Source organism: Pecten maximus, chromosome 8 (assembly GCF_902652985.1).
Source record: "Pecten maximus chromosome 8, xPecMax1.1, whole genome shotgun sequence".
In the NCBI taxonomy this organism is placed as follows: domain Eukaryota; kingdom Metazoa; phylum Mollusca; class Bivalvia; order Pectinida; family Pectinidae; genus Pecten; species Pecten maximus.
The window spans coordinates 22,231,997-22,253,943 of NC_047022.1; the positions used below are offsets into that span (position 1 = coordinate 22,231,997).

A 21,947-nucleotide genomic window follows, 5' to 3' on the forward strand; every position below is an offset into this window, starting at 1 on the left:
ATTTGACATTTGTAAACATGGACGTGCATGGAATACACCGGCTGGCACTATTACTTGCAGTTATAGCAGGTAAAAGCGATTGCGTTATCACTTAATTATCGAAAAGTAAACTTCATCAGTATATATATTTAATAATGTAGCCGCACATTTACATAATGTATTTCTAGTCTGCATAACCCACCAGTACAACAATGAACATATTGCTGGATTTTTTTCCCCACAAATTGAGTTATCTCCCATTAAGTATTGTCTTCAGCAGCAGCAGGTGCTTTCTGAATTAATGATGATTAAGATATAGATTTTCTATTTCATTTTACAGGAATTTCATTTGTGTCAGGAAAGAAACAGAATACTGAAAGCAAAGGAGAATCAAATTCAGGTAGGCCTATACATTATATAGATTTGACATTATTTTTTGCAATACCAAAAACAATGCCGAGTAACAATTGATATATTTTTCATTGTTTATAATTAGTATCATTTGCGTCAATGTGCACGAAAATTCCAAAGAATGCATTCAAAAGAGAAATTTCCCCTCATAAGAGTTTTGAGTGTTTGTGCATTGATTTAGCTGTGACGCCTACAACAAGGCCTGTCTGGTGTTAATTATGTATGATTCAGAGCCAAGCATAAAACTAATTTGGTTCCAGTTACATCAGGAAAAGTTGTATCATACACCACTGGGCATATTTACTTTGTCTTTGATATGGCATCACAATGTAACAATATTGCTGTTTGTGTATAAATTGAAAAAAAAAAACCTATGCAGTATCATTAATATTACATAATGATTAATTTTACTATTTCATAAATGTATTGGTTTGGAGTATTTTTAGGATGTTACTGTATATCTACTGGCTAAACATTCATACAGAACCAGTGTTACATGAAAAAGAAAGCAGTAGTATATCAGAATCCAAGTATTTTTAGACAGATATGTTTAAATTGTATCAGTTGACAAAATGCATACAAACTTTATTCAAGAGTCAACTTAGAAGCTTTATTTAAGGTGGCATATATATATACATGTAACATGATAGCAGTTGCACTATAGAAAAATAAACTGCTGAAAAGCAGTGATGAGCTGCCGTAATATTGTCAATTGACAACCTGCTTTGTATCTCAAATTACGACATTGAAAGCAGACAAGTTAATATTTGTATTTAATTTTAATCTGACTGAGTAAATAGCAAATATTTAAATTACACACTTAAGGAACACAAAATGTGAATGTGTGAAGTCAGTTTTGCATTACATAATCATGTTACAAATTGATGACAGATTTTTTTTAAGTTAACTTTTTTCTCTCTTAATAAAAAAAGGTTAGGCATATTGACCTACCAGTAGACATATATATCTGTCCAGACAGCTAATTATATGAGATGCTTTATCAAAATACAAGTATCTGTTATTAAGGGATGCATGTCAATAATTTCCCCAGGGGATAAATGGATATACAGTGTATACGGATGGAGTCCCACAGGAGGGATGGACTATATGTACTTGGATGGTGTCCATCATTAATGAATGTTTCTTTGAAGATGAAGGAATGTAGTAGTGTACCTTATTTAAGCATGGAACTGCTTTTCAGTTAGCAGTTATGGGCTGATAATGCCAAGCACTTCATTAAATTTGCCTGTCCAGTTGACATTATCACTTGCTATTAAAAAAAATCACTGTACATTTTAATTAACCCAGCCCCCTCATCCCCCCCCCCCCCCCAAAAAAAAAGAAAAGAAAAATGAAAAGAAAAAAAAAACCAAAAAACAAATTCAACAAAAAAAAACTTGTAGAGGTATGCTGAAGACATTGTGACAACTCATGATCATATTCCCTACATTTTCATGATATAATATATAATAATGTCATATGTCCAGGTTTCAGAGAACTATTACATTTAAAACATTTTAACGTTGATTTGAATGTTATTTAATTGTACAAATATAATTATACCTTTACTTAATCAACTTATTATATTTGTATCGTGTTTCTTGCAGGTATACAACTGAAAGATATTGTATTCATAGCTTTGAGTCAAAAAAATCCATACCATGAAAAAAGAGCTGAAGTATTTAAGCAAGATTTTGAATCTCAGGTTCAGGAACTGGCTGAAGTAAGTAAAGACATTTTGTTTGTAACTTTTAACAAGGACATAAGGCTTATGTCGGGAATAATATAGAGTCATTTGTGCCAAATTGATCATGCAAGACCTCCTGTTATCACAATGATTATCATAGCTTGTAAAAATGTATGCTAAAGGAGCCTTGCTGAATATGTTGTTTACTAAATTGGTAATTTTTTGTTTTTTTTCCCCAACATTTTTTTTACAATATTAGATTTTTAGTTTAGACTAGTGGATTGTTTGTGTCCACTAGCCCTGGGCTAGTAATTCAAATTTGTTTTACACCTCTGACATGATAATATAATTTGTTATAGTATGCATCACAACCCCTTAATAAAATCTGTTTTCTTTTATCAAATGAATTACTTATATGTAACAATTCGGCCTATTTCAATTCTAATATTTTTTTCAAAAATTGTGTGAAAGTAGAAATTAAAAAAACCCACTTGAATCTTAATATTTAAATCAACCAACAATGAAACATAAATAATTGATATTCTGATGAGGATTAGTGTTTACTAATTAACATCTCCTCGCAATGAAGGGGCTATAGTGTTCCATTTATACATTTGTTTTTATTTTGAACAGACTTTGATTAAACTCATTATATTTGTCGAATATGAACAAGATTAAAAAATAAGTATCCTTTAAGTTTGTTCTTTTTATAATGTTTATTCTTTAAACATTTTGAACTTTCTATCTGTTTCAGGATGACAAACCCAAGTTGATATTCATTCATAAGAAACATAGAAGTGTTTTAGGGGCTTGGAATGTTTTCCCTCTCCTCCCAACGTAAGTACCGACTCATGTGTTGTTTCCGTCTCCATGGAGATCTTCAGTATTTTATTGTAAACTTTAACCTTTCAGGATCATGGATGGGGCAGATTTAATTTTTGATATCTTAAACAGCTTTTAACATAATTTTCTAAAATTGATAATAGAAATATTGACAATAAGACTAAGAGGATAACTGGCCTTCGTATAGTTCTCTGTACTACCTCTGTCACTAGTTTAAATAGTGGACAATAGTGGACAATATTTTCTCTTTTTAAAGCTGATCCAGTTATCTAATCTATCACTTTATAATTTATTCACCTAGAGTTTTATTTTATTGAAAGAGAACAATATGTTTTTCTAAAAAAATACATTGAACTATTTCTAAGCATTTATGACGAGATGAAAATATGAAATGTTTTAAACACTTTTAGGAATAACAGCCATTTTGCTATTTGTGTTATTTAATTGATGACATTTAGACTTGAAAAAAATGTTAAAATTGCCTGGTATACGAAACAGATATATAGAAGTTAAGGTTTGGTGAATATTTACTTTTCTTTTACTCTTGTACTTGCCAATTTTCAAGAATTCTTATGGGGGAGAAAGTGGTTGAGAAATATTTTTTACCTGACACACATATTGCTGGGACACTCTATTGTCAAGTAAAATAAATTGAAGGGGAGATAATTTGTGTACTTCCCTCTCTGATCACTAAATTCCCTCCTTAAGTTTAAAAAAATGTCAAACTTGACCAATGATCTGTTAAAATCAAATCTGGAAGGTAAGCAGCTGATATCACACATGCACTCTTTCAGATAGTTGATTCTGTTTTCTGGCTGCTGAGTTGATATTTGATCCTAATAAATACATGATGTCATCTGATTATTTGGGTAATGGGAAATATACCATCCCAGTCATAATTCTTTATAATTAATTTGACAGTTTTCCCATATTTTCACACAAATATATGTGGATGTACATTGTATCATTATCGTACACTTGTGTAATTGCAAGATTATAGAATTTATTAAACTGAATAAATAATGTCTAAATACTGATGACAGTGTTATGGCAGCTCAATAATTACTTCTATTAACATTTAACATCATTATTAATGGCAATTTGGTATATATTTTTAATGGGACTTTTACTGGATATAGATTTGCTAAAGACTATGCTGATGCTGCCTGGTTATTTGTGTGTGAGGAGGAAACAAGATTTGATGTACACAGACTGCTCAAGGTCCTTCAGAGGTTTGATCACTCCAAGGTCAGTATTGACTTGATGATTGAAAAGGTCTGACATTTTCTCAATACAAGTGGCCTTTATATAGTTATCTGTTGATCGGTACATCTGGACATCTGGGATAAGATTGTGTACCAGATATCTCACAAACCCCTGGACAGATTTAGTCCATATTCACACCATAACATCACACACCTGATTAGGTTTTGGTAGTAATCGGTCAAGGTTAAGGTCAAAGGCCTTGCTTGACCACTTTTAAAATGAAAATATTATGCACTAGCGATATCATTCACACCATAGCATCACAGCATAAAACTCTACGCATGTTTAGATTTTAGTGGTCATTTGTCAAGGTCAAAGGTCACACTTGACCCTTTCAAATTTAAAAAGCTTGTGCACATTAAGATACATATGTACATCATCATATATACCTTAAACCCTAGAAAGTTGTAGCTCATGTTCAAACAATAACATCACATCAGCAGAGTCTACTCCTGATAAGATTTGGACATCATCTGTCAAGGTTAGATATCAAAGAGTACACTTTGCTACTTTTGATATAAAAAGTGAATTTACAAGATATCTCATCAACTTCTGGACAGTTTAAGTTCATATATTCACACCATAACATCACACCGTAACATCACACCGTAACATCACACCATAACATCACACCATAACATCACACCGTAACATCACACCATAATCACACACCATAACACCACACCAAACACACCGGAACATCACACCGATAACATCACACCAGAACATCACACACCCTAACATCACACCAGCACACCCCGAACAACACCACAACAGCACACCAGAACAATCACACCAACACACACCCTAACATCACACCCAAAGCACACCATAACACACACCAAACACACACCATACATCACACCAGAACATCACACCCTAACAGCACACCAGAACATCACACATACATCACACCAGAACATCACACCCAACAGCACACCAGAACATCACACCAAACAGACACACCCCTAACACACACCAAACAGCACACCAGAACAGCACACCAGACATCAACACACCTAACATCACACCATAACATCACACCGTACATCACACCATAACATCACACCCTAACAGCACACCATAACATCACACCATAACATCACACCATAACATCACACCCATAACATCACACCATTACATCACACCCTAACATCACACCATAACATCACACCATAACATCACACTATAACATCACACCATAACATCACACTATAACATCACACTATAACATCACACCATAACATCACACTATAACATCACACCATAACATCACACCATAACATCACACTATAACATCACACCATAACATCACACCATAACATCACACTATAACATCACACTATAACATCACACTATAACATCACACCATAACATCACACTATAACATCACACCATAACATCACACCATAACATCACACCATAACATCACAACATAACATCACACCCTAACATCACACTATAACATCACACCGTAACATCACACCATAACATCCCACCCTAACATCACACCCTAACATCACACTATAACATCACACCATAACATCACACCCTAACATCACACTATAACATCACACCCTAACATCACACCGTAACATCACACTAACAGTTTAACTGTACTTTAGTGTCTGTAACATGTGATGTGGTTTGAGAACAAAGTTCAAGGTCACTATTCATGACATTGTTTATAAATCATGACAGGGTTATGTATTGTTACCGTAAAATAAGTTATAATTGATAATTTAATATTTGATTTATATTTTTTTGATCACATGCAAATGTTCAAATTCTGACATCATAACCATCCTTCAATGATTGACAGGATCTTTACCTTGGTCACCCTCTCAGGGACCAATCACCTACCATCATACATCATTATGCCTTCCATGACAACCCTAGCAAATTTGCATATGCAGATTGGGGAGCTGGATTTGTGCTTAGCCAACCACTTCTAGCCAAGTAAGAGTTTTTTTTGTGGTTGAAAACATTAATGAAATAGAATAAAAAGGATGAGGAAAGGAAACTGAAAAATAAATGAAAAAAGAAAAAGACACCATAAGAAAGGATATTGATAGAATGATGGAATGAAAGCTTAAGATAATATTTAAAGAAATGGGGATGGTTCCAAAAAGAATATAAATCTACTTTATATAGATTTATCTATATTTTCAACTATTATATTTCCTGTGTGTAGACTGAACTGTTTAGATATTTCAAGTTCATGGTATGTAACCACTGAGATGACCTAGAAGGATTGTATTGAAAGTTTTTAATATCCATTTATTTTGGCTCTACTGAATCTAATTCTCGATTTGTATTAAAAGGTGCTAATACATAGTGTGTCTGTTGTACAATCCATTGTAGGATGGGTAAACGGTGGCCTGATAAAGACTTCAAGGCAGATTTCACAATTGATCCCAAACACGAGGTAAGATTTTACAGCAATAGTACTGACTCACACATGTATTAACACTTCAATTGAGAGTGGAATTACCATTTTTGAAAATGCAACATTTAATCTCCTTCACAAAGAGTTGCTGCCCTTTATCAAAGGATCCACCTGGATTAGAAGGTTTTGTTTTTTTGTTTTTAACGTCCTATTAACAGACAGGGTCATTTAAGGACGTGCCAGGTTTGGAGGTGGAGGAAAGCCGTAGTACCCGGAGAAAACCACCGGCCTACAGTCAGTACCTGGCAACTGCCCCACATAGGTTTCGAGCTCGCAACCCAGAGGTGGAGGGCTAGTGTTAACGTGTCGAGACACCTTAACCACTCGGCCACCGCGGATTAAGAGGGAATGCGAGTTAATTAACAGAGACTAATTAGGGAGGGACCAGCTGCGTTATCTTTATGACCCCGTTTTGACATTTAAAGAAGGGCGAAATGGATAAAACACCAGCATTCCCTCAGACTGATAACAGTATAACATTATTGGGACAAAAATGCATTTTGACAGCTGACTGTACACTTTTATAAGACTGACGTTCTTCATAAACTTGTATTTGACATTCAGGAAAATTTCCACAAAATCATTTTGACATAATGAAGGAAGAAACAGTCATCAAGGAAATGCTATATGACAGGTGTTTGTATCTCTAAGGAAAACACGGCGTATTAAAGGGAAAACACGGCATATTAAAGGGAAAACACAGTGTAGTAAAGGGAAAACACAGTGTATTAAAGGGAAAACACAGTGTAGTAAAGGGAAAACACAGTGTAGTAAAGGGAAAACACAGTGTATTAAAGGGAAAACACCGTGTATTAAAGGGAAAACACAGTGTATTGAATGGAAAACACAGTGTATTAAAGGGAAAACACAGTGTATTAAAGGGAAAACACTGTGTATTAAAGGGAAAACACCGCGTATTAAAGGGAAAACACAGCGTATTAAAGGGAAAACACAGTGTAGTAAAGGGAAAACACAGTGTATTAAAGGGAAAACACAGTGTAGTAAAGGGAAAACACAGTGTAGTAAAGGGAAAACACAGTGTATTAAAGGGAAAACACAGCGTATTAAGGGAAAAACACAGTATATTAAAGGGAAAACACAGCGTATAAAAGGGAAAACACAGCATATTAAAGGGAAAACACAGCGTATTAAGGGGAAAACACAGCGTATTAAGGGGAAAACACCGTGTATTAAAGGGAAAACACAGTGTATTAAAGGGAAAACACAGTGTATTAAAGGGAAAACACAGTGTATTAAAGGGAAAACACAGCATATTAAAGGGAAAACACAGCGTATTAAGGGGAAAATACCGTGTATTAAAGGGAAAACACAGTGTATTAAAGGGAAAACACAGCGTATTAAAGGGAAAACACAGCGTATTAAGGGAAAAACACAGTATATTAAAGGGAAAACACAGTATATTAAAGGGAAAACACAGTGTATTAAAGGGAAAACACAGCGTATTAAAGGGAAAACACAGTGTAGTAAAGGGAAAACACAGTGTATTAAAGGGAAAACACAGCGTATTAAAGGGAAAACACAGTGTATTAAAGGGAAAACACAGCGTATTAAAGGGAAAACACGGCGTATTAAAGGGAAAACACAGTGTATTAAAGGGAAAACACAGCGTATTAAAGGGAAAACACGGCGTATTAAAGGGAAAACACAGTGTATTAAAGGGAAAACACAGCGTATTAAAGGGAAAACACAGCGTATTAAAGGGAAAACACGGCGTATTAAAGGGAAAACACAGTGTATTAAAGGGAAAACACAGCGTATTAAAGGGAAAACACGGCGTATTAAAGGGAAAACACAGTGTATTAAAGGGAAAACACAGCGTATTAAAGGGAAAACACAGCGTATTAAAGGGAAAACACAGTGTAGTAAAGGGAAAACACAGTGTATTAAAGGGAAAACACAGCGTATTAAAGGGAAAACACAGTGTATTAAAGGGAAAACACAGCGTATTAAAGGGAAAACACAGCGTATTAAAGGGAAAACACAGTGTATTAAAGGGAAAACACAGCGTATTAAAGGGAAAACACAGCGTATTAAGGGAAAAACACAGTATATTAAAGGGAAAACACAGTATATTAAAGGGAAAACACAGTGTATTAAAGGGAAAACACAGCGTATTAAAGGGAAAACACAGCGTATTAAAGGGAAAACACAGCATATTAAAGGGAAAACACAGCGTATTAAAGGGAAAACACAGCATATTAAACGGAAAACACAGTGTATTAAAGGGAAAACACAGCATATTAAAGGGAAAACACAGTATATTAAAGGGAAAACACAGTATATTAAAGGGAAAACACAGTGTATTAAAGGGAAAACACAGCGTATTAAAGGGAAAACACAGTGTAGTAAAGGGAAAACACAGTGTATTAAAGGGAAAACACAGCGTATTAAAGGGAAAACACAGTGTATTAAAGGGAAAACACAGCGTATTAAAGGGAAAACACGGCGTATTAAAGGGAAAACACAGTGTATTAAAGGGAAAACACAGCGTATTAAAGGGAAAACACGGCGTATTAAAGGGAAAACACAGTGTATTAAAGGGAAAACACAGCGTATTAAAGGGAAAACACAGCGTATTAAAGGGAAAACACGGCGTATTAAAGGGAAAACACAGTGTATTAAAGGGAAAACACAGCGTATTAAAGGGAAAACACGGCGTATTAAAGGGAAAACACAGTGTATTAAAGGGAAAACACAGCGTATTAAAGGGAAAACACAGCGTATTAAAGGGAAAACACAGTGTAGTAAAGGGAAAACACAGTGTATTAAAGGGAAAACACAGCGTATTAAAGGGAAAACACAGTGTATTAAAGGGAAAACACAGCGTATTAAAGGGAAAACACAGCGTATTAAAGGGAAAACACAGTGTATTAAAGGGAAAACACAGCGTATTAAAGGGAAAACACGGCGTATTAAAGGGAAAACACAGTGTATTAAAGGGAAAACACCGTGTATTAAAGGGAAAACACCGTGTATTAAAGGGAAAACACTGTGTAGTAAAGGGAAAACACAGTGTATTAAAGGGAAAACACAGTGTATTAAAGGGAAAACACAGCATATTAAAGGGAAAACACAGCGTATTAAAGGGAAAACACAGCGTATAAAAGGGAAAACACAGCATATTAAAGGGAAAACACAGCGTATTAAGGGGAAAACACAGCGTATTAAGGGGAAAACACCGTGTATTAAAGGGAAAACACAGTGTATTAAAGGGAAAAAACAGTGTATTAAAGGGAAAACACAGTGTATTAAAGGGAAAACACAGTGTATTAAAGGGAAAACACCGTGTATTAAAGGGAAAACACAGTGTATTAAAGGGAAAACACAGCGTATTAAGGGAAAAACACAGTATATTAAAGGGAAAACACAGTATATTAAAGGGAAAACACAGTGTATTAAAGGGAAAACACAGCGTATTAAAGGGAAAACACAGCGTATTAAAGGGAAAACACAGCATATTAAAGGGAAAACACAGCGTATTAAAGGGAAAACACAGCATATTAAACGGAAAACACAGTGTATTAAAGGGAAAACACAGTGTATTAAAGGGAAAACACAGCATATTAAAGGGAAAACACAGCGTATTAAGGGGAAAACACAGCGTATTAAGGGGAAAACACTGTGTATTAAAGGGAAAACACAGTGTATTAAAGGGAAAACACAGTGTATTAAAGGGAAAACACAGCATATTAAAGGGAAAACACAGTGTATTAAAGGGAAAACACAGTGTATTAAAGGGAAAACACAGCATATTAAAGGGAAAACACAGCGTATTAAGGGGAAAACACAGCGTATTAAGGGGAAAACACAGTGTATTAAAGGGAAAACACAGTGTATTAAAGGGAAAACACAGTGTATTAAGGGGAAAACACCGTGTATTAAAGGGAAAACACAGCGTATTAAGGGGAAAACAGTGTATTAAATGGAAAACACAGTGTATTAAGGGGAAAACACAGCATATTTAAAATGTGCTTTGTTTGCAGCTTTCTGTCTTAACAAGAATACAGGTCATATAAAGATGAATTTTAATATGATGTTAATCCAAACATAGAAACATTGGCGATTAATTTAGCATTAAACATGTTGTATAAATTAATGTAACATGTAGTTTTTAAAGCATGTGTGCGCTATAAAATACTGGTATCAAATCCCCTATATGTAACTGTGATATTTATTCATAAGCCAATATCTTTATCAGAAAAAAAATCCTTGATCTCCCAGAGGTGTTTTCAGGAAAGGATTATGGCCGATATCAAATTATAATATGAATGATTTTAGTGGGAAACTATGAAAAATACAAGGTAAAATCACCAAAAAAAGTGCAAAAGTTCGCAGAAAGTACCATGTGACTTATCATGCCAAAAATACCATGTGGTTTATCACGGGCATCTCGTGTATTTGCACTAACACTGGGAAGGGATCAAGGATTGGATACATCTTGATGAATTTGCACTTACAGTATTTATTGATAAGGGGCATATTATAGGTGTATCAATATAATGGTTTATGCATGCATATATATTGTCATACTGATTAATGTAGAACGAATTATAATTCAGTAACGTTAGTATGATTTAGTAACATTAGTATAATTTAGTAACATTAGTATAATTTAGTACCCTTAGTATAATTTAGTAACATTAGTATAATTTAGTAACCTTACGATAATTTAGTAACATTAGTATAATTTAGTAACCTTACGATAATTTAGTAACATTAGTATAATTTAGTAACCTTACGATAATTTAGTAACATTAGTATAATTTAGTAACCTTAGTATAATTTAGTAACCTTAGTATAATTTAGTAACCTTACGATAATTTTAAATAAGTATAATTAAGTAAAATTAGTATGATTTAGTAAATCAGTACAATTTAGTAAAATTACTATAATTAATAAGTTTAATTTAGTAACCTTAGTATAATTTAGTAACCTTAGTATAATTTAGTAACCTTAGTATAATTTAGTGCCCATAGTCTTCTTTCTGAACAACTTTATTCTTCCTGATGTCTCCCTTGACAATGCCTCATTTTTGGCCTTTAGTTGAGCGTTCGCTCCTGTGAGGAAGGCTTTGGGTTCTGTCCCCTGGCCGAGACATACCAGAGTCTTTAAAAATGGTAGTTGCTACTCCTGCTTAGCGCTCAGCATATTAGGTGTGGAACGACTGGTTTGCCCGTTGTCAGTATAATGTGACCGGGTGGGGTGTGCTGCTGGGTGTCTTTGGCAGTATGCTTCAGTGAGGTAGCACTATAAATCGGCAAAAGTTCCAGCCTATCAAAAGGAGACTTAACACGAACAAACTGCAGCCTCCCAAAACACACATACGCACTCACTTCACGCATGCATGTCGCACGCACGGGAGGCCGTCCTTAAATGACCTTAGCTGTTAATAGGACGTTAAACAAAATAAACCAAACCAAACCCATAGTATAATTTAGTAACCTTAGTGTAATTTACTAACCTTAGTACAATTTAGTAACATGCTAAAAGCATTTGTATTGAATTTGGTGTTTCTGTATCCTTTGTTTAATAGCTGGCCAGGTATATCTACAGTGATGCCTTCAATGTGACCTTGACCCCTGTCACAGAAATCTGTCTGGTGAAGAAGTCACAGAAATGTGCTTCCTGGTATCCAATGAAGTTCCCAGACTGTGTAAGTACAAATATATTATATGTTTACATCATGATGTTATACCATGAAATTAGAAATACACGTATTCTGTATACATTCACAACACTTCGTCCCATTTAAGTGCCTGTCAGAAAAGATGACCGCTGCTAATCAGTTGAGGCATTCCAAATGTATCCTCACTAATTTATCAACATCTGACTTTGGTTTCCATATTTATTTTGTAATAAGCTAAGAGATTAAACATATTTCCTTTTTAATACAGTACGTATTAAGTACATGCTTCAAAATGTGCTATTTTTTACTTTTCGAAATTTTACCAAAAGATTTTTTTTTTTCATGATCCTATGCTATACTTGATAAAAGCAAACAATAGAGCCCACTCAAAAACAACAATATAGTGTACCTCTAGGGATGGTGGATTGTCATACGATATCTTGTCCTTCGTAGTTACTTTTTCAGAGTTACGACCCTTTGTTTACCAATGTTCCACCTGAGACTGGGGATATAGATTGTTTGTAATACACCCTTTGTTTACCGTCCACCTGAGACTGGGGATACAGATTGTTTGTAATACACCCTTTGTTTACCGTCCACCTGAGACTGGGGATACAGATTGTTTGTAATACACCCTTTGTTTACAGTCCACCTCAGACTGGGGATACAGATTGTTTGTAATACACCCTTTGTTTACCGTCCACCTGAGACTGGGGATACAGATTGCTTGTAATACACCCTTTGTTTACCGTCCACCTGAGACTGGGGATACAGATTGTTTGTAATACACTCTTTGTTTACCGTCCACCTGAGACTGGGGATACAGATTGTTTTTAATACACCCTTTGTTTACCGTCCACCTGAGACTGGGGATACAGATTGTTTGTAATACACCCTTTGTTTACCGTCCACCTGAGACTGGGGATACAGATTGTTTGTAATACACCCTTTGTTTACCAATGTTCCACCTGAGACTGGGGATACAGATTGTTTGTAATACACCCTTTGTTTACCGTCCACCTGAGACTGGGGATACAGATTGTTTGTAATACACCCTTTGTTTACCGTCCACCTGAGACTGGGGATACAGATTGTTTGTAATACACCCTTTGTTTACCGTCCACCTGAGACTGGGGATACAGATTGCTTGTAATACACCCTTTGTTTACCGTCCACCTGAGACTGGGGATACAGATTGTTTGTAATACACTCTTTGTTTACCGTCCACCTGAGACTGGGGATACAGATTGTTTGTAATACACCCTTTGTTTACCGTCCACCTGAGACTGGGGATACAGATTGTTTGTAATACACCCTTTGTTTACCGCCCACCTGAGACTGGGGATACAGATTGTTTGTAATACACCCTTTGTTTACCGTCCACCTGAGACTGGGGATACAGATTGTTTGTAATACACCCTTTGTTTACCGTCCACCTGAGACTGGGGATACAGATTGTTTGTAATACACCCTTTGTTTACCGTCCACCTGAGACTGGGGATACAGATTGTTTGTAATACACCCTTTGGTTTACCAGCCACCTGAGACTGGGGATACAGATTGTTTGTAATACACCCTTTGTTTACCGTCCACCTTAGACTGGGGATACAGATTGTTTGTAATACACCCTTTGTTTACCGTCCACCTGAGACTGGGGATACAGATTGTTTGTAATACACCCTTTGTTTACCAATGTTCCACCTGAGACTGGGGATACAGATTGTTTGTAATACACCCTTTGTTTACCGTCCACCTGAGACTGGGGATACAGATTGTTTGTAATACACCCTTTGTTTACCAATGGTTCACCTGAGACTGGGGATACAGATTGTTTGTAATACACCCTTTGTTTACCGTCCACCTGAGACTGGGGATACAGATTGTTTGTAATACACCCTTTGTTTACAAATGTTCCACCTGAGACTGGGGATACAGATTGTTTGTAATACACCCTTTGTTTACCGTCCACCTGAGACTGGGGATACAGATTGTTTGTAATACACCCTTTGTTTACCAATGTTTCACCTGAGACTGGGGATACAGATTGTTTGTAATACACCCTTTGTTTACCGTCCACCTGAGACTGGGGATACAGATTGTTTGTAATACACCCTTTGTTTACCGCCCACCTGAGACTGGGGATACAGATTGTTTGTAATACACCCTTTGTTTACCGTCCACCTGAGACTGGGGATACAGATTGTTTTTAATACACCCTTTGTTTACCGTCCACCTGAGACTGGGGATACAGATTGTTTGTAATACACCCTTTGTTTACCGTCCACTTGAGACTGGGGATACAGATTGTTTGTAATACACCCTTTGTTTACCGTCCACCAGAGACTGGGGATACAGATTGTTTGTAATACACCCTTTGTTTACTGCCCACCTGAGACTGGGGATACACATTGTTCATTTTTACGCTGTCTTATCGATCATCAATATATCAATTGAAGAGTTTTTGATGTGTTGATTGATGTTTGTTGCAGGGTCCTGAAATACCTGAGGAGGACCTTTTTGTAGCAGTGAAAACATGCGCCAAATATCACAAGGAACGAAGTAAGTTAAATTGATTTATTCCTCCTCATTACTGCTAAAAGTTTCCAGTATGCCAAACCCACTTGTTATATAATTGTGTTATGTCACAATGTGAAATACCCAGACTCTTTGAAATAACAATTTTTATTATATTACATGATCTCTTTCATGTTTTATTTTAAGACCTTCACCTTTGCAATAACTGTAAAACAAGTTTTATCAGCTTATTTTTGCAGCAATATTTAATATTAATATTAGTTTATGTTATGTTGGGGAAAACTGAACAGTGAAAATGTATTATCTATTGGGCAGTTGACATTTTACATCCAATATGATCAGAATCAAGCCAAGGTCATCTTGACACAGTCCAAATCTGCTATCCTTTCACCACCAAACTTTTATCTGTTTCATTCCGATCATGCAGGATCCTTCAAATATTGAGATCAACAAAACTTAACTTGTTTAGAATACACGAGTTATGACATTAATAGACTTACATTTATGTGTACAATGGTTTATATCCAGACTCGTAAGTTATTCCAAAAAATATTCAACTTTCTGAAATTTGTACTTGTGAATTTAATATTTTGGTTAAAATGTAGATCAGATATCTGTATATTTACCTCATCATTTGGAATAATGTACGGAAGCTTTTACAAACTTACTGTAAACCAGCTTATTTTTCAAGGCGTCTTAATTCTGTGATTTCTTACCTAACTTTTTTGCGATGATTTAATTTTGTGATTGACAGTCATAAAAAACCTAATATAGAAATGGAAACTTTAAATTTTCGTCAATTTTAATCATGCAAAGTTAGTTGATTTATAGTACCTTTTTCTTCAATTCCTTTTGATTCTTCACTAGAAAAACTGAAATCTTCACAGTTAGAACTTTCAGGATACTAATGGAATAGTTTAATCCTACTTCTTCTGATCAGAAAATTTGACCTGTAAGGTGACACTCGGGATATAACCATGACATAATACATGTGTTATATTTCTTTTATTTTAGTTCCTGTTGTAAGAAAGACCTGGGGAAATACGGCTAAAAATGTGGAGTACTACAGTGATGTGGAGGACAGGACAATCCCCACCGTCAACCTGGGGGTTCCCAACACAGAAAGGGGTAGGTAACCAGGACAATACCCACCGTCAACCTAGGGGTTCCCAACACAGAAAGGGGTAGGTACCCGGGACAATACCCACCGTCAACCTGGGGGTTCCCAACACAGAAAGGGGTAGGTAACCAGGACAATACCCACCGTCAACCTAGGGGTTCCCAACACAGAAAGGGGTAGGTAACCAGGACAATACCCACCGTCAACCTGAGGGTTCCCAACACAGAAAGGGGTAGGTACCCGGGACAATACCCACCGTCAACCTGGGGGTTCCCAACACAGAAAGGGGTAGGTAACCAGGACAATTTCCACCGTCAACCTTGGGGTTCCCAACACAGAAAGGGGTAGGTACCCAGGACAATCCCCACCGTCAACCTTGGGGTTCCCAACACAGAAAGGGGTAGGTACCCGGGACAATCCCCACCGTCAACCTAGGGGTTCCCAACACAGAAAGGGGTAGGTACCTGGGACAATCCCCACTGTCAACCTTGGGATTCCCAACACAGAAAGGGGTAGGTACCCGGGACAATCCCCACCGTCAACCTAGGGGTTCCCAACACAGAAAGGGGTAGGTACCTGGGACAATCCCCACCGTCAACCTGGGGGTTCCTAACACAGAAAGGGGTATGTACCCAGGACAATATCCACCGTCAACCTGGGGGTTCCCAACACAGAACGGGGTAGGTACCCGGGACAATACCCACCGTCAACCTGGGGGTTCCCAACACAGAAAGGGGTATGTACCCAGGACAATACCCACCGTCAACCTGGGGATTCCCAACACAGAACGGGGTAGGTACCCGGGACAATCCCCGTCAACCTGGGGATTCCCAACACAGAAAGGGGTAGTTACTTGAGGTAGGATATAGAACAATAGTTATGAATTACTTGATGTATTTTAAATCTTCGTTGTTGGCTGTATTACAGGACATTGTGGGAAGACTATGGCCATCATTAAGAGGCTGCAGTCTCACCCAAAGATATCACAGATTCCCTGGTTCATCATCGTGGATGATGACACAATTATAAAGTGAGTATATAATGTCTGGAATGATTTTCACTTTATAGACATACTGACATAGTACAGGGGATATATAATAATAATATTGGTAGTGCCCAGGTAGAAATAATAGAAACTAATTGCCATACAACTGAAAAAAAACATAAAATATTCCTCCAAATTAATTCATTCCTGATTATCGTTTCAGCCTGAAAAGACTGAGGAAGCTATTGGCCTGTTATGACTCCAACTTCCCTATTCACATGGGGGAGAAATATGGCTACATGGTGACCAAGAATGACCATGGTTACACTTACATCACAGGGGGAGGAGGGTAAGTAAACCATTGTCTTATCCCCCCTCGCCTGAAGTGGTATGATCCATCACATGGGGAGGAGGGTAAGTAAATCATTGTCTTATTCCCCCCCTCGCCTGAAGTGGTATGATCCATCACAGGGGGAGGAGGGTAAGTAAATCATTGTCTTATTCCCCCCTCGCCTGAAGTGGTATGATCCATAATGCCTTCCCCTACATATGTCTCTCTCTCAGTCCATCTTTCTGACCATCTGTGTGATTTACTCTTTGTTTTTAGGATGGTGTTCAGTAAAGAAGCTATAGATGTCATAGTGCTGACTCACCGTGCAGATTGTCCTTCCAATGACGCACCTGACGACATGATCCTTGGCCGCACCTTCAAGGCGATTGGTCTACCCCTGGTACACAGCCCATACTTCCATCAGGTAAAACACCTTCCTTGCTACAAGCCTTATTAAAGGTATAATCTTTGCTTTCAGATTGTGAGAGAGGAAGGATAGGGAAACATCTGTGGTCTCACTGACCAACAAAGCACAGGGGTTTGAAAAGTGATCTGGGGGTTTGACCCAGGGTAAAATATTTCATTCTGAGTCATAGGAATGTATTAAGCTCCTGTGCAACAAAACTTAGGCTTATTAGTCCCCTGCCGTTTGAAAAACGGGGGGACTTTAGGTTTACCCTCCGTCCGAAAATTGGTATACATGATCAGTATAACATGCCCGGACAACTCCTCCTAAAGTACTACTCCAATTTTAATGAAACTTGGTATACATTATCAGAATAACATGCAGTTGTGCATCCCATATTTTTTTTTCGAAAAAAACATTTTTCAAAATGGCCGGACAACTCCTCTTAAAGTACTACTCCGATTTTAATGAAACTTGGTATGCCTTATCAGTATATCATGTAGTTGTGCATCCCACATTTTTTTTTTCAAAAAAACATTTTTCAAAATGGCTGCCGGCTTCTCATTGGTTGAGGTTTGTCCGGACAACTCCTCTTAAAGTACTACTCCGATTTTAATGAAACTTGGTATGCCTTATCAGTATATCATGTAGTTGTGCATCCCACATTTTTTTTTTCAAAAAACCATTTTTCAAAATGGCTGCCGGCTCCTCATTGGTTGAGGCTTGTCCAGACAACTCCTCCTAAAGTACTACTCCGATTTTAACGAAACTTGGTATACATGATCAGTATAACAGTTTAAAAAATGGGAAATGAACATATGCACTCCTAGGTCAGGCAGGGGACTTTGTATTGCTGTTGCAATACTATCCATCCTTGTTGTTTGTAGTATAGGTACATAATTATTATAGACAAGATATTTTTATCCCCTGCCATACAAAGTTGGCGAGGGATATACAAATGGGTTCCATCCATCCTGTCATACCTAAATTCCCCTAAAGTCACCATACTTGTATAATAGGTAAAAGATAAAAGGTGGTGTGTCAAGTTTTGAGTTGAGGCTACTGTGACCTCTACTTGACCTTTGACCATGACCATATTTGCTTAAAAAATAGTATAGTACAGTTTTCTATGGGAAATATCTCTGCCTTGTCTATTACAGTTGATACAAATTTGCAAGGTAATGTTATCATATAAGTCCACTTCCTGGCAAAGAGTCTGATATTTTTGCCCCCTGGGTTCTTTATGGGATAAATATGGTATTAATTCTTAATAGTTCTTTGATCATCCTGCCTCCTACCTAAGATTTCTCAATAATTGTAAATAACATTTTATCTGAATTAAGGCACGACCAGTTGACTACAGTCCAGAATTCCTGTCTGCCAGAACAGCTATATCATTTCACAAACACTGGATGAATGACCCGATCCAGACCTATCAAGATCTTATTGCTGCTGACGAGTCTATTGACCAACCTGAGACTGAGGAGGAAGAAATGGCCGACACTAAAAACTCAGAAAACATGGGAGATAAAAATGTAGATCTGTCTCTATCCAATATAAAGGATGATACAAGCAGTCCGAAGGAGGAGTTATGATAACATTTCTCTTTAGCCATATGTTAACTACTATTTAAATTTTAAGGACGTCCCAATGTACTTAACATGTGATCTTGGATCTGGTTAAGGTACTTTTTCAGTTTACGAGTCTTACTGGAAATGTTTTTTCTATTTCATGATTTGTAAGAAATGTTTTGTGAGTGACTTTTTTGAGAACTATTTATTTATGCAGCAATCAAGTTAGTGTTTAAAGAACAATTATCTAGCATATATCATTGTAGTGGGTAGTGAGATCTGATATTGGATATATCCGGTCATTGTTGTAGTTGGTAGTGAGATCTTATATTGGATATATCCGGTCATCGTTGTAGTTGGTAGTGAGATCTTATATTGGATATATCCGGACATCATTGTAGTGTGGGTAGTGAGCTATGATATTGGATTATCTAGTCATCATTGTAGTGTTAAGTGAGCTCTGATATTGGATATATCCGGTGATCATTGCAGTGGGTAGTCAGCTCAATATGAGATATATCCGGACATCATTGCAGTGTTTAGTGAGATCCGATATTAGATTATCTAGTCATCGTTGTAGTTGGTAGTGAGCTCTGATATTGGATATATCCGGTCATCGTTGTAGTGGGTAGTGAGCTATGATATTGGATATTTCCGGTCATCGTTGTAGTGGGTAGTGAGCTATGATATTGGATATATCCGGTGATCATTGGTGTGGGTAGTGAGATCTGATATTGGATATATCCGGTCATCATTGTAGTGTGTAGTGAGCTCTGATATTGGATATATCCAGTCATCATTGTAGTGGGTAGTGAGATCTGATATTGGATATATCCGGTCATCATTGTAGTGGGTAGTGAGCTCTTATATTGGATATATCCAGTCATCATTGTAGTGTGGGTAGTGAGCTATGATATTGGATATATCCGGTCATCATTGTAGTGTTAAGTGAGCTCTGATATTGGATATATCCAGTCATCATTGTAGTGGGTAGTGAGATATGATATTGGATATATCCGGTCATCATTGTAGTGTTAAGTGAGCTCTGATATTGGATATATCCAGTCATCATTGTAGTGTTAAGTGAGCTCTGATATTGGATATATCCGGTGATCATTGTAGTGTTAAGTGAGCTCTGATATTGGATATATCCGGTGATCATTGGTGTGGGTAGTGAAATCTGATATTGGATATATCTGGTCATCATTGTAGTGTTAAGTGAGCTCTGATATTGGATATATCCAGTCATCATTGTAGTGTTAAGTGAGCTCTGATATTGGATATATGCAGTCATCATTGTAGTGTGTAGTGAGCTCTGATATTGGATATATCCAGTCATCATTGTAGTGTTAAGTGAGCTCTGATATTGGATATATCTGGGCATTGTAGTGTGTAGTGAGCTCTGATATTTGATTTGCCTGTATCCATGCAGTCATCATTAATATAATGAGCTATGATATTGGGTTAATCCTGTTATCATTGTAGTGTACAAGCTGTGATGTTTTATATATCAAATTGTCATTGTAGTCTATAATATTCATATATTCAGGTGAATTTCTTGCAGTATGTGTATATCAAGATGAACATAGAAGATACAAATTAATGCTCAAATTCATGTCATTTATAATGTTATGAGTGGATAATTTGTTACATTTGTTTGGCACTCATCTGAGATCATCTGATAAAGTCCTGTGTTATTTTAAAGTGACTTTTAAAAGAGTGGTGGGGAGGGTTCATTAATCTTGTAATATCCCAGTCTAAGGTACTTTAAGGGTTTGGAGAGGGTTCATTAACCTTATAATATCCCGGTCTGAGGTACTTTAAGGGTTTGGGGAGGGTTCATTAACCTTGTAATATCCCAGTCTAAGGTACTTTAAGGGTTTGGAGAGGGTTCATTAACCTTATAATATCCCGGTCTGAGGTACTTTAAGGGTTTGGGGAGGGTTCATTAACCTTGTAATATCCCGGTCCGAGGTACTTTAAGGGTTTGGGGAGGGTTCATTAACCTTATAATATCCCTGTCTGAGGTACTTTAAGGGTTTGGGGAGGGTTCATTAACCTTGTAATATCCTGGTCCGAGGTACTCTAAGGGTTTGGGGAGGGTTCATTAACCTTGTAATATCCCAGTCCGAGGTACTTTAAGGGTTTGGGGAGGGTTCATTAACCTTATAATATCCCTGTCTGAGGTACTTAAAGGGTTTGGGGAGGGTTCATTAAGCTTGTAATATCCCTGTCTGAGGTACTTAAAGGGTTTGGGGAGGGTTCATTAAGCTTGTAATATCCTGGTCCGAGGTACTTTAAGGGTTTGGGGAGGGTTCATTTTCAATCGTGAAATATTCTGGTTAAAAAAACTTTAAGGATGTGGGGAGTCCTGCTCCTAGAAACGTCTAGGATTTGGGGAATCATGGTCCAAGAATCTTTTTGTGTGGGGGGAGTCCTGGTCCAAAATAAACTTTATTTGTCTGTCAGTATTTGCTTTTATAATCAGTAATTGAAAATCAAACTCATTCTCTCATGTTTTAGGTAATTTTTGCTCTTTTTGATAAATAATTTCATTAAACAGTTTATATTGTATACATGCATGTTTTATGAAGTTTGAAAATAAAAGTCAACTCTAACATCACCTTAACTTAGAAGGGGAGATAAGCATATACAAGTAATTCTGCTGATGTTTGTATTGTATATGGATCATTTCATTGTTATTTTGATTTTAAAAT

At 36.7% G+C, this 21,947-nt stretch overlaps 1 protein-coding gene across 1 annotated transcript; it reads left to right on the forward strand.

Moving 5' to 3' along the window:
- Positions 1-17: 17 nt before the first annotated feature.
- LOC117332787 (beta-1,3-glucosyltransferase-like) lies at positions 18-20,500 on the forward strand. Its single transcript, XM_033891819.1, has 14 exons — positions 18-69; positions 320-379; positions 1,998-2,113; positions 2,832-2,914; positions 4,060-4,168; positions 6,009-6,145; positions 6,551-6,614; positions 12,190-12,309; positions 14,772-14,841; positions 15,832-15,945; positions 16,865-16,967; positions 17,146-17,271; positions 17,530-17,677; positions 19,003-20,500. The coding sequence occupies exons 1-14, from the start codon at positions 18-20 to the stop codon at positions 19,252-19,254; spliced, it is 1,554 nt and encodes a 517-aa protein (XP_033747710.1). The 3' UTR covers positions 19,255-20,500.
- The last annotated feature ends 1,447 nt before the right edge of the window (positions 20,501-21,947 follow it).